Source organism: Dermacentor silvarum, chromosome 8, assembly GCF_013339745.2.
Source record: "Dermacentor silvarum isolate Dsil-2018 chromosome 8, BIME_Dsil_1.4, whole genome shotgun sequence".
Classification (NCBI taxonomy): domain Eukaryota; kingdom Metazoa; phylum Arthropoda; class Arachnida; order Ixodida; family Ixodidae; genus Dermacentor; species Dermacentor silvarum.
The window spans coordinates 145,894,070-145,913,250 of record NC_051161.1 but is presented as its reverse complement, the minus strand read 5'-3'; the positions used below and the strand labels follow the sequence as shown (position 1 = coordinate 145,913,250).

The window sequence follows — 19,181 nt, the reverse complement described above, 5'->3', positions numbered from 1 at the left end:
AAGCTCATGTACTCATGATGCCTGCGGCAGAAAGGATGTTCCACATCCGCCGCCCGGGTTTGTGAGTGGTGGCGCTGGCTAACACTCCCAGGGTTAATTCTAGTTGTAAGACATAAATACCCCAGAAAGTGGATGGGAAAACGGCGCCGCGGTAGCTCAATGGTGAGAGCATCGCACGCGTAATTACGAAGACGTGGGTTCGTTCCCCACCTGCAGCCAGTTGTCTTTTTCATCCATTTTCGTTTTCATTATTTATCATTTCTTTAAAAAGAAATGAAACTATAAGAAAGGGAACCGAGGGCCCCTCGGTTCCCTTTCTTATAGTTCAATACAGTATCAAAAGAACATTTGGCGCGTGACAGATAGTGAACGCGGGTTACGCGCAAGCGTATGGAAGCCGCGAACATGCCCACCAAGCACCGCGGCGCCGAAGCACAAATAGAAAGGGCGCGAACATGGTCGCTACATTGATCTCGATGGTGCAGCACCTAATGTGCCACAGGGAAATCACATATTGCTACACATGCAGAGAAGAGACGACGCGAACATGCATAGCGAGCACCGCGCCGTCGAAGCACAAACGAAAACGGCGGGAACACGGCGATTCTCTTCTCCGGCACATTTTCCCTCCGGCGCTCACTTCCTTCGTGGCGACAAATATAATCTTGCAGATGCGACAGGCGGGGGGATCTACGCTTGCGCGCCAGATATATATATATATATTTTTTAATGAAGCCACTGTTACACGTTTGTAAAGCGTTAAAGCAAAAGCCTGACTGCACATTTGGGTAGACGTGCTGTTACGATTAAGATAGCTTTATGGAGAATGGCGGCAACTGTCCATCGGATCACACGACAGAACGCACCGAATTCACCGCACCTACAGGGTAGTGGACCAGTGCCGTTAGCGCCTTCGCAGAGGCAGGGCAGCATGGGAACGTCGGCATGATGAGCAGCATCGGAGCCAGCTGTGGAAGGAAACGACGACGAACGCGCGAGCAGTGCCACGAGCGCATCTCTGTGACCACGTGACGTGTGCAATCCGGCACGCACTACGCACACCCTTAGCCCTTAGTAAGCGAGAACCATAGAGCAGCCATGGCTTCAAAGAAGCGCGCTCGTCTCGCCCCCGGGAGACCTGGGGTGCGAAATTTGAAATATATACGTTTTATTTGTTGTATCCAAGCATGGTAGCAAGCACGAAAATGACACAATTTTCGGGAAGTAGGAACTAATCGTGCCTCAATAAAGTAAGCCTTAGAGTTGTAATTCTTCAAGCAGAGTTTGAGCATATGTGGTGTGGTCGCCTTTGTTCATAAAGCATGAAATAGTCCATTGTGAGAACTAGAGCACCGACCCTCCGTTTGACCGAGAGATATGGTTCTGATGATATCGTCCGTCGCGTGACACCCATTCAATAACCATTGTCTCTTCGTGCACTTGATGTATAGAGCTCATAGAATTACGGCCGTTTTGCAATGTGCCCCTCATTTAAAAGCATCCGTTGTTTGTCAATCTTGTTATATGTTTCTAACATAAAGTGGCACTTGCCAAACAAAACAGTCCTAAAATACTGTAATGTAGTGGACACGTGAAAAGAGAGGCAAACGAAGCTGTTGATTTGAATAACAACGGATGAACAAGAAACGCGTCCCTAGGAGCCAACGCTTGGGCGAGGGTAGTTGTCGCCAGGTCACCTGATCCTAGATGAAAAGAAGTAGAATTACCAAAAATTAAAAAAGTGCCTTTGATATCAACACAGTGATAATCTATTTCGTAAATCAGTTTAGACTTATAGACATCAAATTCGATTACTTTTCATTTGATTCTGCGCTCGCCGTTGTCACAGAAATGAATTACTCCTTCGGGGAGGTGTCGGGGCGCTTTCCGTGGACAAAACCAGAGTGAAAATTTAAAGATTTCGGATAATTTTATTCTACAATCTTTCACACTACGATCGGATCGCAAACGTGGTCCTGAGTGTTCTAAATTATAGTCGCCGTTATGATGATGAGGGATAGATATATCCGAAAATGATGCCGTAGTCTTCAGACAGTTGGTTTCTACCTGACTGTGTTTTGCCTATCGCGAAATGCATGTCCGGCATTCGTTGCGAAGAAGCTATGTTTCTTCTTTAACATGTAGCGTTGCGTCATGACACAGCGGGTATCTTAACCAGTCCATAAAAATTCAAATGATGGAAACCTAGAGATTATCTATAAAAATTACATAAAATTCAAATAGAGCCCCGTTCTCCGATCAAATTCAAACGCTCCCGTTCTCCGATCAAACAAATTTGCATCAGAACAACTTGCACACTCCAGTAGGGTAAAAACTTGGGCCCGTTGTTATAACATAGTTGAAATTAGTTGAAATTCTGCAAGACGAGCGCTGAGACAAAATATAGAGAAAAAAGTGACACACATCACGCTGTGTGTCTCGTTCACACACCAAACAAGGTTGCTGCGGGATTGACAGATCAAGAAAGCACCAGCTTTCAACTTCGAGCAATACTTCTCCACACTTGCCTATGCAATGTCGTCCCTGCACTTGTGAGTCAAGTCTTTCTAATATCCGCATCATCTGCAACAGAAAAGATGCCTTAGCCAGTGACATAATGGTGGCTTATTACAACAGAAATAAGCAAGATATTGCTATCAGTGATACGTCGGTGGCTCAGCGCTGCAATCAACACCGATTCATCTTGGGTTTTTTTTTAAATATGGGTGGATTTTGACAGTTCATAGTCTATTGCTATCTCATGTCTTATCGGTGAACAAATGTGCTTGCGCATACTCGCACTTTTCTTTAAAAAGTACTCAGCATGGGGTCTGAATAAAGTTAGTTATAAGTGACAGTTAACTCCAGGTTCTTCTCTCCCTCTCTCTCTCGAGGGTACGCGTGTCAATAGCTTCCCAACTGGGGCGTCCGAGACACACCGCCAGAGGCGGTCTCCGCTTGGGAAGATTACTGCCACTAACAACAGCGGCGATAGGTTCACTGGAGGCTTCCGATGGATTTGAAGCTGACACAGATGAAGCTTGAAGGCACTTTGTATTCACAACTTATTACAAGATATACATAGAAATGCAAGTAGGAACTGACACACATAGGGCGACGCAGAGCCGATGGTGCATAGCACCGCAAGTTGAGTCCAGAACGCTTGGTCGGGGCAGCGGGAACACGTTTTCTATCTGACGGAGCCACCGAGTGGTTTTGAGTATGGTCCGCCGGCTCACCAATCACAAATCTTGTACTATAGGATCATCGTGTGGGTGGTCCGCCTGCTATTAAAGCATTCGTCCACGCACATATTTCTTTACAACAGTTTAAGGTGTTTCCTCCTCTCACTAAAAACAACATAAAAAACGCAACGAGGGAGAGGGTTACAAACGAAATGCAAACTTAAACTGCGCATGGTAACGCACTTAGGTCCAGCACAGTGGGCGCAAATAAAAAAGTCACAGTTCTGCCTAAAAGGCGAAGCATCAATTGCGATAGCAAATTAGTAAAAAGCAGCAAGGATAGAACGCTTATTCGGGGCAGCGGGAATACGTTTATCGGCTGTATAAACTTGGACACATTCCATTACTGACTGAATTAACAAGCATGGTGTCAGCACACACAAGCAAACATGAATAGATCACACTCGATGACCGCGCACAACCGCTGTCAAAACGCTGGCGTGAGCAAGTGCGCAAGCAGCAGTGAGCAAAAGTTTGTGCGGTCTATCGCTTCAACGGAAACTGAGCCGCGAAAGCACAGCGCATACGTTGGAGCCATGTTGCAGATCGCATTCAAGATATGGTGCGCGCTACCGCCCGCCGCCGCGCGAAGCACAAGTACGCGGTTGCTCGCACAGCAGAAGCCGCACCCACTCCCTCCCGCGCTGCCTTCCCACTTTCCCCCTTTCGCCTTCGAGATTCCAGTTCCCCTTGCGCCCCAACGCAAGATACGCAATTGGTGCCGCAGCGCAAGTCGCCCCCCCCCCCCTCCCTCACATCCCCCACGGCCTTTCGAGCAACGAAAGACGTCGCGTTTGCTCTCCGCCGTGCGTTCGCGCCTCGTGAAAGCGTGCCTCCCTCGAGTGCTTTCACACGCACTGCAGCATACAGCGCGCGGCGACAATTTTATCGCGCTTGGACTTTATACCGAACATAAGGGCGATGACGACGCCGACGGCAGAAATCCGCTTGGAGTGTCCATATAATTGCTATCGCAATAAAACGAATAAGCATGAGAAACTGCTGAACTAAGGCTGCAGGGTGATTGACGTATGCTGTGTCGCCCGGTCGTACGCTCGTAACTGCGTACGACGTTATGAAAAACTAATAGCGTTGAAACTGCGGGCTATCCGAAAGCCGTCACTGCGAGACTTCAGGCTCGCGTATAATTGGCGACTAAACACTCGCTCTGGAAGGGGTTCCCACGACGGTCAATCGGCCACGATCTCAGAAAGGGGTTTCCGCGACGGTCAAAATTGTCACAGCGTGCGCATTGAATATTGTCACGTGCTACAGAAGGCCTTTATGACGAGAAGTCCTACACTGGCAGAGACGAACACTAGCGAAGGAGATGGTAGACCCAAAAACAACTTCTTCTTCGTCTTTACTTGCCGGAATGCAGCCTCGCGCTTGCCGCACCTAGTGACCTGGTGGCAATATAGCACCGATTATCGCTTTTCTTGCCGTCAGATTTGTGCACTATTTCATGCTAATCGCCTCGTCATACGCCCCCCGTCTTTCCTCCGCGCCAGACGGCTCTAATCGCCCCTTCCCGTGTCGAGTATAATCGAGCAGTGTCATGAGCTGCGCACCTGACTCATCTCGGCGCCGTCAACGTGACAGGCATCCGCCGCTGACCACCAATTATCCCATTGTGCTCCATTCGTCATGCAAGAACCATTGGCCACAACCAACTTGCCGTCTGTTCGCCCTTTCTTTACAGCCTTTCCGTTCGACGGGACCAAATAGAAGGGAAATGCCGATCTCAAGCTTCACACAGTTCACATGCTAAAATTAAACAATTAGCTTGCGCTTTTCCGGCAGCAGGTTTACAGTGACGTCCTTTTTTGTCTTGTTCGTTACTAGTTCCGGCGCCTTTTCCACTGCATGAAGTATGAATCACGCAGCCTAGTAACACGTAGCAATAGACACTTCAGCAGCTAGAAGACATGACTCTAATATTTACCTTTACCGCAGCTAGCAAATTAAAAACGTTTGTTTATTAAACCATAACGCAGCCACCACAATTTTCACCAGTTTTAAATTTACATAGATTGGTGCACTTTGACTAGAGATAATCAATACGCTCAAAAGAGGACAGTGTTGATGTCCACTCGTGTGAATCGGTGCCCTGTGCTTCTGGTTATGTCTGTATTGAGTTGCGCTATTTGCAGTGTTGAAAACAGTTTGCCTTACCTCTTTGACTAGGGAGGCGGAAATATTCTACGAGGAAGATGTGTACCTCGGCTGGAACCCTGTGACTCATGCCGCGGGTTTCATTCTTGCCGCGTCCGCCCTGTGTTCTGGTGCGCGGGTGGTGCCATCGCGGAGTGGCCTACCTGCAAAGGAGTTCGTCCAGACTGTCAACAAACACCAGGTAGCCTTTGCACCAATTTCGGCACTGGACGTCGTCGTGATTGATCCATTCGATCCTGCACGTTGCTTCTTTCTTTATTACCAGTGATGGAGCCACGAGCCACATTTGAAATGTGATAGCGCTGAGTAACATTGTCGTTTATCAATCGGTAATGTACGTGTGCAGGGTATACCAGCAATCACGCACAATTCACTTAAAAAAAGACGTGGTTCTACGCTGATGCGACCAAGTGCATATTGTTCGGAGTCGCGTTGAGAAATCTTCAGCAATTTTTTTGTATCTGACTTTCAAGTAAATAATTAAAAGTAAATATCTAACTTGTTAATTCTTCCGATTGTCAAATGTGAATTAGTGAGTCGAAGAAAATCTTAAGAAAGGTTGAAATGGGGTATACTTCCAGTGACGTGCATATCACGGGTTTAACTTTTGTGGCAAAGAGATAATGTTTGCTAAATATGAAAAATGCTGTGTCGCTGTGCACCTGCGAACACAGGATAGCGGTGCCATCAAACAGTCTTTACGAGAAAGCAAATTGTTCATCTGAGGCTCGCCGCTCCGGGCCGTGCGTTCCCTTGATCTTGATGCACAATAATTGGCGGAAGCACTTGGCACGTCCCGCAAACAACACGAGTGCTGTTATCGTTGCCGCTCGACCCCGCAATAGATTACGAGCTCGCTTTCACACTAAGTCTGTTCGATGACGCTGCTATCCAGAGTGTGAGGGTGCGCAGTCACACGGTATTTTTTTTTTAATTCTTCACAGGACATTCCTTTCTTGCCCAAGAAAATAAACATGCCGTGTGCATTTTGCTGGAAACATCTAATTCTGAGATTTTCTTGCTATTCTCTGCAACTTCCAATATGCATCTTGACGAATGATACGTTTATACTTTGATAATTACTCCTAATTGTCCATTGGATGTCCGATAATAAATATTATAAACTGTTTCTCAACTGAAGCATGATCAATAAGCCCTTGGATTTATTCACTTTGAATTATTTATCTTTTTTGTAGGCTTCGTGTATGATAGGTGAAAATGCATGGATATAAGGGTATTTCTACGAAGATGTTAAGTGATTTTTCCAAATAGCCGTTTTGAAATAACAGGGCGATTTCTGCGGCGAAATGCCGTCAGCGGTGGCGACCGCGAGGTGATGGGCGTTACAGGGTAATTTGCCGCAAATTAACAAGTATATTATTTACCTCCTGAACTCCTAATTTCAGCGGGTTCCTCGTAACTGGGAAAGTGAAGCCAAGCTATGCGTACAAGCCACATAAACTTTTGCATCTGTAAAAAACTACGATTACCTGCGAAGCTGTGGTACGATCAATTTCGGCTGTCAGAGTGCGCGAAAACGAAATTGGCCGGCGACAGCAAGCGCAAAGCACCGCCCCTTGAAATGACTTTCTGCTTACGCCGTTTATCACAGAGCGAGGGCTCTGCGACAACGCGGAGCAAGGAGCCATATAAAAGTTAATTATTGAATGGTTGTTATTTAGTGACTAATCACCACGTATCACCCATCACCACATTGTCGGCACCACCTTCGTCTCCGACGTAATTATCCTTTTATTTCACAACGGCTATTTTTAAATATTGCTAAAAGTGTTTATGAAACACCCTGCACATCATAAGACTATCTCAAAATAATGGACTATAGTGTCCAAGTACTTGCTATGTGTTTATTTGTTTCTACCGCATGCCCTTGCACTATTCCCTATGTGATGCATTTCCACTAAAAGTGCAGTCGTAGTGTGGATAGAACCTGCCGCGGTGGCGCAGTTGCTTAGGCGTGGCGCTGCTAAGCCCTAGGGCGCGGAATGAAACCGCGGCTGCGGTAGCCGCATGTCGATGCAGGCGAAATGCAAGAACGTCCTTTTACCGTGCGTTGCTTGCACTATAAAGAACGGCAGGTTGTCGAAATTAATCTGGAGTCCCCCACTACGGTGTGCCTGATAATGATATCCTAATTTTCGTACGTAAAACCCGAGTTTTTTTTAAGGGTAAAAAAAATGTTTCTCGGCGCCATTGCTTGCTTTAGCCTGTCCTCGTCGCGCTCTTCAGGTTCTGTACCACTTTTACTGTCTGATTGACTACGACAGTGAATTTCTTGTGCCTGTCAGTCCAGCGTTTCTCTTACGTCAATACATCGCTCCTCCTCGGTGGTGAAGTTACCACCTAATCATTAGCTTCACATTCCACTAGAGCGCCGTTTTTCGCATTGCAAATTATTTATTCGCTAAAGTGTGGTGTTGTCCGCCATGACAGCCCGCTTTTGTCACAGCAAATGAGTTCAGTTCTAATAAACGAAATTGCTGATGTCTCTTGATTTCAATTTGTCCCCAGCTTCGAGCCATCAGTGAGACGACATCGGCCAGATCTCGTAATGGACGGCATCATGTGGAGATGCGGAGCTAAAGAATTTTCGTAGACAGGATATTAGAGTGAAAAGCAGCAGGGTTACTTTTTCAACAGACGGCGTTAATTGAATTTATTTTGCTTTCGTCTGGACAGAGTATCTTCCATTCATAACGGCGGGAAGCAAAAACAAAAGAAAGAGCACTGCTTGTATTATGTAACAAATTAACAGTGAAATGTGAACCACCTTATTGTTGCTTTAAATGCACACCTTTTTAAACGCACTGGCAAGCATAAGGTATACTTCTGCACCCGAACCAGGGAAATGCTATTGCGAATGTGCGGTTCCTGAAGTCCACTGGCCTGTGTGAACGTCTGTGACTGGAACGCCTCCTTTGTTACCAATGCCTGTGTTTTTTTTCAGTTTTTTTTTTCACTCTCTCTCTCTCTCTTTGCACTCTCTCCAACCCCTTTATCCCCCAACCCAGTGTAGGGTAGCAAACCGGAAACTGACTTCTGGTTAACCTCCCTGCCTTTCCTCTCTCGCTTGCTCTCTCTCTCTCTTGATGTCAAGCAATATGCAGTGCCGAGTGCTACAACACTGAAATTTGAGTGCTGAAAAAAACGGTGATTTATACCTTACTCCCCTACTTATGCAGCAGATATCGCGCAGGAAGCTTCGTCTTCATTAAATATTTCTGCTTCACCAAAACTCTCCTTCCAGGTGACATCCCTTGCAGCATTCCCAACGGCTTTCCGCAAGCTTGTATTCGAACTGGACGAAGGCGCCGTGCCCACCGTAAAGCGGATACTCATGTGTGGCACGTCAACTGCCGAGGAAGTGTACCAGAGGGTACTGAAGGTACGACGGGCAGTGTTTGTCAAACATGCCTTGTATGTGCACCATTAAGTAGAGCGACCGGGACACTCGTACTTTATCCGTTGCGCAGTACTTCCACAATTTTTGCAAAGTTGGGCGTTCGCAAGAATACAGGGTGTAGCGCATGCAGTTGCAATGCGATCACTTTTATACTCCTGTTTTCAGCGTCAATACGTCTCATCCTTGGGGACTGTACCTCAGGTGACGTTACTTGACGCACTTGCGCAATACTGAGAATAATAAGCTCTTTCACCATTTATTTATTTATTTATTTATTTATTTATTTATTTATTTATTTATTTATTTATTTACAACTCAAATGCCCCACTTAAGAGGTATTACCTCAGGGGTGGGACTTCTATGAGAAGAAACATTCTTCAATGCACCCTTGATATGTATAATAACCACACGCCCTTGACAATTTATTGCAGGCTAATTGCAGCAAGAAAACGCGTATTTAGTTTTTTTCATAAAACATGCATCCAAAGGGCATCTTTGGCTCCATTTTCATTCTTCACTGAATATTTATTTCTGCTCCTGCTGATCGACGCAATGCCAGCGTACTCTTTCCTGACGTGGTCATCGAGGGGCGATCATTTTTTCGCAGAACTATCGAATGTAATGAGGTACTTTTTCATTACTCCAGCATAAGTGATCCACATTCGGTTTCAAAGTGCGTTAGCTAGCATAACTTAATAATAAAAGGTCCCTTCGTCGAGCTATTGGCTCCTAGTAATCGCAATAAATAATACATGTTTCTGATTTTGTGTCTAAAATGCGTAACTCAGGAAACTATTTCAGCTGGCCGTCCCACTACGGCGGCACGAGCCCCCCCCCCCCCCCCCCCCCCCCGTTTTCAGTTTATTTGGAGCACCCGTGGCGGCTCTTCTACGTAGGCTATAAATTTGTCGTATATACCATAAAAAAGCCTACTTCTTGTAGATTCAAACTCTATATCGTTAGAAAGAATTTGATTAATGTGATTGAGAAATAAATGGTCAAGAACACGCATGAGATACATGGATTTTGCGAAGTGTGTCTCAGTTGTGATCATATTTAGAAGAAACTACCGCATTTACTGCATTGCGGCTTGCTCTGTAGCTTTAGGAGATAGTTATCTTTTCCTAGACGCAGGAAAATAATGTCGAATTTTTACTTTTTGGATAATTTGCTTTTGAAGATTGTCAATTTCGCAAACTTCTGTTGTAAAGAGCCCGGCAACTGCACGCTCAAGAAAGCTACATTTAGGAAAAAAAGAGTTCAACGAATTTCCATTTAGGACGCAAAATTTCACTCGTATAGCTTCATTAGCTTTCCTAATAATGCGACTGAAATTAAGCAATATTTAGAATTCTGGTTCTACTTTTGCCCTTTCTTGCGGGAAGGTACTAAAGCTACAAAGCCGCGGTTTAAAACTAATAAAGCTACATGAATGAAATCTGCCATCTTGGAGGCCACGCTGGCTGTGCGTAGCCTCTGCGATGGCAGCGGTGTGCTGCGTAGCGTAGCCTATCGCGACCGCCACAGGGTGCCGCGACGAGCCCTTGCGGTGCCGCGACATTAGACTTTTGGGCTTTGGCTTTGGCTTTGCATTGGCATTAGCCTTTGCCCTCTTGGCTTCTCCGCTGTGCATCTTCCAGCACGCTAGCGGAGAAGAAAGGACTGAGAAAGCCGGGTATCTGTGTGATAACTTGGCTTATACTTGAAAGATTCGAAATATATTTGTGGATGGGATTCGTGAGACGATGTCCATTAATAGTGAGGCCATTGTATGATTTGTTAAAAAATTGTTTCTCGACCCCTTTTAAGTCATGAGTATCACTAGCCCATGTCACGTCAGATACATAAGAAAGTCATCCGCCGACCTTCTTCAGTTATGCTTTCCTTGCGATATATGACTCCCGTCTTTGCAGTAACTTTCCTGCTATCAATCACAGCTACGAATTGTCGGCCATGCTCTACTGCGTATCCGTTCCTTTAGTCCACATCCTGCTTCTCCAATAGACCATCTGTCTTCTGTTCTGCGCATTGCGTTACCTAACCAGGTCCACATTTTCTCCTTTATGTCAACTAGGATATCAGCTAGACTGGTTAGAAGAGCCAGTAAGGGTAATGGGGTCTGAGAGTGCGCATTGTGTACTAGTCGCTTCTTTGTCATATTACTTAAATTAAGCCAAGCCTTCGCGTTTTATTATTCGCAAAAGCTTGATCATAATTATTACTGTGTATGTGCAGTAATTACAACTTGCGCATTCCTGCCGCCCAGGTATTTCAGCCCAAGAGCCTACGGAACGGGTACGGTCTCTCGGAAATCGTCGGCTATGCCTGTATGACAGCGCCAAACACGATAGGTCTTTCCGACGCAGGTCACCCTCTACCATCGGTGCAGTACAAGGTATGAGAAGACTTACCAATGTCTCAGATCAGTATAATAAACGTGTCTACGTGGTATACATATAAATGTGGGGTGGCCGCCTTCTTTAGGTTTCAGCCATGCAGCCAGCAGATTTCTGTGAAACGGGCTTATGTTTAATCGTATAATAAAAATGGCGTTTTCTCGGCGTCTAACCACAACTCGTAAAGTGTATTGTATGGCGAACACGTTTTTGTGTAGCGTTCGCTGTTTAAATACTATGCAGGTGATTGCTTGGAGGTTCAGAGACAAACTAGCGATATACAGCATTCACTGATCCTTCCTGCGGCCTACATGTGGCGATTTGTGTTTAACGTAAGGAGCTCGACTTGGCAGTTGCAAATGCAAGAAATGATAGCCGGATACAAACTGAGCATTTGAGCTTTTTTTGTCCCTTCTTTATCAGGCCACGCATGGAAACCGAGAGGTGACGGGGTCGGTGTTCTTGCGCATGCTTCAAGCGACGGTTACTGTGAGATAACGGTGGCAACCCTACTTAATATATAAGAGCACTGCTGGCCAGCGTATGCGGATCTGGGAAACCATCTTCATTCATATGAACTTTTTTAATCATCTATTTTTACCTTTCCTATTAATTTTCGTCCATTTACATTTACCATATGTCTATCCTGTTCAACATGAGTAATGTTAACTGTCTTATGAAACCCTTTTTCTTCAGTCTGTTTGTGGCTAATAACTGGCCATATTTATCGTGCACCGCAGATTGTGGACCGCGTAACAGGCCTTCCACTGGGAGCCGGCGAAGTTGGTGAAATCACTTTTCGAGGCCCGCATCTCATGAGAGGCTACCATAAAAAGCCGGAAGCTACAGCGGAAGTTCTGGACGAAGACGGGTGGTTTCGATCAGGTTAGATTACTATGCGCAGAGAGTTTACAAATCTAAGATATCACTAGTATTGCACCGCAGAAGCTTAATTGTGAAATTCGATCGTGAAAGGTTACTTAGCAGACTATCCTTACCGGCCTTAATATGGTCATTTATTGACTGGCCACTCCGAAGATGCATTTGAATTATTTTACACAAGAATGTAGGAACAGTGGAACTTTTATAGAGTGGCGCCTAGGGAAGCGAAATATTAATGCCGCAGCTCAAAGGCTTTCATCATTGCTTGAATCCCATGATTTATGCATATGACATTGTTTATAGATGCAGGTTCTCAATATTGGCTGTTTCTTTGTTAGCACCACAGTTTCCTTCCATCCCCGTAATACTGCACTGCATTATCGTATCGACTGGAGATGGTGAACACCACGTTGTGTGTTTGGCAGTTGCGATGTTTTTGTTTTATCTCTGTCAGCTATAATCATTTTAGTACAGTGATACGGGCATAATAAAGTTACATCAACTAAAAATTAAAAACAGAACTATTATGAGTAGTTCCGTGTGGGTTATTACAAATTTCAAAAGGTGATCTGCTTTATAATATCATCGAACGTCATACAAAGGAAAGGACTAACACCTGCTTGTAATTAGTTAAAGTGAAAGCCTAGAGCATCGCGAAATATTTGCACAATATTCTTTCCGTAGAAACCATCTCCCGATGAACTGAATTGCTGAAGACACATTTGTTTAGAATCTGTAACGGTCATTCTGAAATTTTAATTGCTTCGACTATATGCGACATACACCTTCTCCGGGCTGGGCCCACTATTTTATGGCGCTAGGTCGCCAAGGTCTGTCATGACCGTGGCTGCTTGAAACTCTATGATCACGCAGTGACGAAGATGGAATGACGAAGCAGTAATGACGTCAATAAAACGACGAAGACAGTCTGAGGACGACACATGAAGAGAATTGGATGGCGTTTCTGAAATGACTGCGAAGGAACGATGAAATCCTGATGATGACAGCATGAAGACCATGGATGACGATAATCGTATGAGGTCGACGACACGACGAGAGTCGGATGACGAAGCTAGATTGAGGACGATAGAGCGACCACAATGGCATCGCGACTTCGACGACATACCTTGTGGCCCAAGGGAATAGACAACTGGGGTCATTGGGACGGCCTATTAGGCTGTATAGGGACATGCAGGCCACGCAGCCTCGAAGTGCCGCAAGCAGGAAAATAATGCTAATCGCGTTAAATATTACCCGACGTGTATTTCTTTCTGAGGCTATAGAAGGACTCATCACATCAAAGTGCGTCCCATCACCGGCAGACCTATAGGCGTAATAAATTACACCCTTGTAATTTATTACGTAAAGTCCTGTAAAGATGCGAATTGAAATACTAACGCTCAAAATCAAAACAAACGTGCAATCGTAAGTATTCGACAAATAGAAGAGGACACAACATGAAATGTTGTAAGAACACCTTTTAAGTGGCACGCACAGTTCAGTTTAATGGACAACTCAAACATCGTTAATATAATTTGCTGGACAGTAGACGAAAAATCTCTAGGCAATGGCTGTTAATGCTATCGTTGGAAATCGAGTTCCACTCTCGGATCATTTTAAGAAATAACAAGTAGCTGAAGCGCGAGAAAATCCGAGAGTTCAAGCAACCAGTTAGGGAGAATACGTCAGCAGCTCAAAGAAACATATTACAAACGTTCTTGCCATGTCGTTTGCTTATGCTGATGCGGTTTTTGTGAAACACTCATTAAATTTGCCGAAATTGATACATCGAGTAAGTTTTTCACAAACTCCTAAGAAAGGCATTCGTGTATAAGTAATACATCTGGCAAGTTGTATGCGATTTACCCATTTCTTTTGAATTGTATATTTGAGGAAGCACATCGAAAGAACATACAAAATTCAACAGTTAGGGAAGCCGGACATAAAATAGATAGAACATCTGAGCAATTAAGATGGGTTGGCGCAGTGCTCTACAACGTAGCGAACAAAGGCCTTCACATCACTGCGCCAGCCTTTGAAATAAGAAGTATTTCATAAAAAAGGAACGTTGATTAATTAGTATGTATTATTATGTGCAAACGTAATACATTATGTGGGCAGAAAGTAGCCAACCAGTGACATAACCGAATCGATCCCTTTATTTCTTCGTAAGACTACACTTTTGCATTCGAAACCAATCCGCGAGCACTCACGGCAATGTTACTCGCGGAGGACGACTATACATGGAAATTCGTCAAGCGACGTAATTATGCCTTAAATACCGAGGTTCAAGAAGGATGATAATGCGCTCATTTAACGCACGATATGGAAACAATGACACAACAGGTCATAAAGCATTTCATTATTTATTTGTTTATAAGTACCTCACATATTTTGAGTACCTTCCGAGGGGCATTCTCTAAGGGGGGCAGAACAGTATATACATACATAAAAATTAAAATCCAATAACACTTTAACAAAGTAAGGGGGGCAGAACAGTATATACATACATAAAAATTAAAATCCAATAACACTTTAACAAAGTACAGCATCGATTAGTGCAAAAAATGCGAATTAATCAAAAAGTATAACTAGATACACTATAAAAGCAAGGGAGTAACAATGGCAAATTTGGAAAAACAAAAACCATCAACGCAACAACAAACAACCACTATTGTTTCTGCAGGTTAGTGCTCTCCACCTAATTGAAACTTCTAAAGCAGTAATGGCGTTGCCGGCTCCTCCCACGCCGCCGAGTGTTGCATGTACAGCGCGAGTACGTTGCACTAGATGTGATAGCCGTTTTCGTTTCGTTGTGAACCGCGTTTTATGGCTCGTTCTGCTCTTGCTACTTTCCGGCGACATTGAGGTCAGCCCTGGGCCTTTTGATAAAGGCGAAATGTATTTCTTGAAGAATCTACAGGATACTATCATGAATAAGTTAGATAACATTGATGCCAGGATAACTAATCATGATACCAAAATGGCTGAAATGGACAGCAAGCTTGACAAAACCCAAGACCAGATAGGAAATGTTATGAAGCTAGTACAAGAACAAGCAACTGTAATTAGGGATCTAAGTCATCATGTAAGAATTCTGCAAAAGAAAAATGCAGACCTCGAAAACAGAAGCCGTAGATTGAACCTCGTGTTTTACGGGATAGATGGCAATGATCGGTCCGAACCGTGGGAATGCTTGGTTAAGGGTATCTGCGCTACTAATTTGGGAATCCAACTGCAGTCGGTTCAGAGGGCACATCGGGTTGGTCACTTTTATGAACAGAAGAAAAGACCTATAATTGTAAATTATTCATCCGATGAAGAAAAAATGGCCGTTTTGAAAAATGCAAGCAAGTTCAAGGGCTCCTCTTACAGTGTAGAACAGGACTTTTCATTCGAAACTCGAGCAGTGTGAAAGAAACTTTGGGAATACGGAAAAGTAAAGAAGGCGGATAAAAAAACCAGGTTAAGTTGAAGGCCGATAAGCTGATCGTAACTGGCAGAGCGTTTACATGGGATGATGAGAAGGAAGAAGTTGTTGCCCTGTCAAAACGGTGACATACAAATCATATTTGCTTTGGTCATCGTGATTTAGTTATTGCGGTGGTAAATTGCCGTAGTATAGTCAACAAGATAGATGAGTTTGCTGGATTGGCGGAGTCATTAAAGGCAGATATAGTGTTTGGTACTGAATCCTGGCTTCAGCCATCCATCACTGATAGCGAGGTGTTCCCCTGCAACTATACTGCTTATGGCAACTACAGGCCGGGTCATGGCGGTGGTGGTTTTCTGTTAGTTCATTCGTCCCTTTCGTCTTCGACGCTGAACATCGGTCATGACTGGTTCGAGTCGGTTTGGTGCACAGTTGCACTGACTAACAATCTTTCTTTTGTCTCTGGAGCGTTTTATCGACCACCAAGTACAGATTTCCGTGTTTTGGAAATGCTGTACGATATCGTTTCGGAGGCATCTGGGCAAATAATATTGCTTACGGGTGATTTAAATTTGCCCGACTTAAAGTGAGAAAACGGCACATGCGAGATAATGAATGCTAACCGTACCAATCTAGAAATGAAGAACCTGGCTGATAGTTTCGGCTTTTTTCAGTATGTCCTTGAACCCACTCGAATAATTAGTACCCTAGATCTTCTTTTTTTGTAATTCGCGAAATTTAGTTGGTAATGTTGATATCATTCCAGGTATTAGTGATCATCGGGTTGTGGTTGCAGGGAGTAAAACGAAAGTACAGCGCACAGAAGAGTCAGTAGAAGAGTTTTCTTCTTTGAAAAGGGCGATTATGCATCAATTTCTGATAAAATTCTTCATTTTCTACCTGTTTTTGATTGCTTTGCGGAGGAACATTAAGTAGAATATTTGTGGAGCACATTTAGAAAAAAGATGTTAGATCTTACAGATAAGTTCATACCAAGTATTGAATCGGCTAGGCTCCAAAAGCGTAAAAAACCATGGATCACCTTTGGCGTATTGAGGCCAGATAAAAACGAAGGCATGTGTTTCAAACATATAAAAGAAAATTAAATTAAATTATGGGGTTTTACGTGCCAAAACCAGTTTTGATTATGAGGCACGCCGTAGTGGGGGACTCCGGAAATTTGGACCACCTGCGGTTCTTTAACGTGCACCTAAATCTAATTACACGAATGCTATATAAAAGAAAAAAATCACACGCTTAGTTTAAAAGGCTACAAGAACTAACTCGCCAATACAAGAACCTGTCGAAAAAATCAAATGAACAGTATCTTAAACGATTAAATGACAAAATGAAAACAAATCCTAAACCGTTCTGGCAGTATTTGAAGGGATGTGGGTCCGATCCTGTTAGAATAAATGAAATTATTTACAATGAACGCACTCTTCTGACGATGCAGAAAAAGCGACAAGCCTAAACAGATATTTCCAATCAGTCTTTCTTTCTCAATGTGCATGCAGCCCACAATCATCAAATAGCAACGTTCCTCTTATGCAACCAATCGAACTTAGCGTTAGCAGCATTGAATCTCTACTAAAGCACCTTGATGAAAGTAAGGCTATTGGTCCTGATGGTATCTCTCCAAGAATTTTAAAACAGTGTGCTCACGCTGTCTCGCTTTACCTTTATTTAATTTTTGAAACGTCGTTAACTACTGGTCAGATGCCACAGGACTGGAAAATAGCAAATGTAGTCCCAATTCACAAAGGAGGCTCTAAAAAAGAAGTTACTAAGTATAGACCTATATCACTCACTTCGATTTCGTGCAAGATCATGGAACACATAATATACAAGGCTATCATGAAAGATCTAATGGAGAACGCATTGCTTACAAACAGACAACACGGATTTCGCAAGGGGTTTTCATGTACGACCCAAATGATTGAATTTTATGATGACCTAGCTTCTGTAGTTGATTTGGATGGGCAAATAGACTGAATATTTCTAGACTTCCGCAAAGCATATGGTACTGTTTGCCATTCTTTACTACTTCCTAAACTTCGAATGTTAAATATAGATTCCTGTGTTTTTAGCTGGATAAAAAACTATGTGTCAAATCGCCGTCAACGTGTTGTCCTGAATGGTACTAATTCAGGTTATCTTGAAGTCACATCAGGCGTCCCGCAAGGATCTCTCCTGGGGCCTCTTCTTTTTATTGCGATAGCAATTATATGGACACTCCAAAGCAGATTTCTGCCGTCGGCGTCGCCGTTGCCGTTGCCGTCGCCGTCGCCGTGAGGTTCCGTATGACGTCAATGGAGATGAAATCGTCGCCGCGCGCCGCAGAACGCTGTGTGTGCGAGTGAAAAGGCGCGAGGGACGCGCGCTTTCACGGGGAGTGAACGCACGGCGGAGAACAAACGCGCGTTCTGCGCCGTGCTCCATTAAGGGCTGCAGAAGTAGGCGTCTCTTTCCTCCTTTACAATCACCATATATATAGAGCAAACGCGCCTTCTTCCGACGCGCGAAAGGCCGAGGGGGGTAGGGGGAGAGAAGGGAGGCGACGTTTAGCTGCGGCACCAAGTGCCTATTATTGCGATAGCAATTATATGGACACTCAAAAGCAGATTTCTGCCGTCGGCGTCGCCGTCGCCGTCGCCGTGAGGTTCCGTATGACGTCATTTGGAGAAGAAATCGTCGCCGCGCGCCGAACGCTGTATGTGCGAGTGAAAGGGCACGAGGGGCGCGTCTTTCACGGGGAGTGAACGCACGGCGGAGAACAAACGCGCGTTCTGCGCCGTGCTCGCTTAAGGGCTGCAGAAGTAGGCGTCTCTGTTCTCCTTCACAATCACCATGTATGTATATATATATATAAGTGGTTCTTGAGGGAAAGGGAAAGGTTGGCGCTATCTTCTGCAGCCCTTGAGGGAGCACGGCTCAGCGCCAACCATGTATGTAGAGCAAACGCGCCTTCTTCCGACGACCGAGAGGCCGTGGGGGAGGGGGAGGGAAGGGAGGCGACGTTTAGCTGCGGCACGCAATGCCTGTTGGCGCTGAGCCGTGCTCCCTCAAGGGCTGCAGAAGATAGCGCCAACCTTTCCCTTTCCCTCAAGAACCACTTATCATCAATGCCTGTTATATCAGAGGCTCCGGCAACAGTCACCAACGCCGCACGAATTTTGAGCGAACGCGGGCAAAACGCCGATGGCGTCGACAACAGTTCTGCGTGTTGCCGATGCTGCTGCATGTCCAAGTTTATACAGCTGATAAAGCTAATATCATTACTCCGTATAGCTCTCTACAAGTTTGCTATCGCAATTGATGCTTCGCCTTTCAGGTGAAACTGCGACAACTTTTTTTTATATCAGAGGCTCCGGCAACTGTCACCAACGCCACACGCATTTTGTGCGAACGCGGGCAAAACGCCGACGGCGTCGACAACAGTTCTGCGTGTTGCCGGTGCTGCTGCATGTCCAAGTTTATACAGCTGATAAAGCTACTATCATTACTCCGTATAGCTCTCTACAAATTTGCTATCGCAATTGATGCTTCGCCTTTCAGGTGAAACTGCGACAACTTTTTTTCATATATATATTAATGACATTAACTTGGGTGTTCACTCTAACGTGCGG

The 19,181-nt window shown here is 44.6% G+C and overlaps 1 protein-coding gene across 1 annotated transcript in view; it reads left to right on the top strand.

Annotated features, from left to right (window-relative positions):
- Positions 1 to 19,181, top strand: part of LOC119461749 (uncharacterized) — a 39,051-nt gene that overhangs the window by 11,140 nt on the left and 8,730 nt on the right. The window contains exons 6-9 of the mRNA XM_037723122.2: positions 5,433 to 5,601; positions 8,686 to 8,823; positions 11,108 to 11,236; positions 11,978 to 12,122. Coding sequence (XP_037579050.2) covers positions 5,433 to 5,601; positions 8,686 to 8,823; positions 11,108 to 11,236; positions 11,978 to 12,122 — 581 coding nt within the window. The remainder of the gene's footprint in view (positions 1 to 5,432; positions 5,602 to 8,685; positions 8,824 to 11,107; positions 11,237 to 11,977; positions 12,123 to 19,181) is intronic.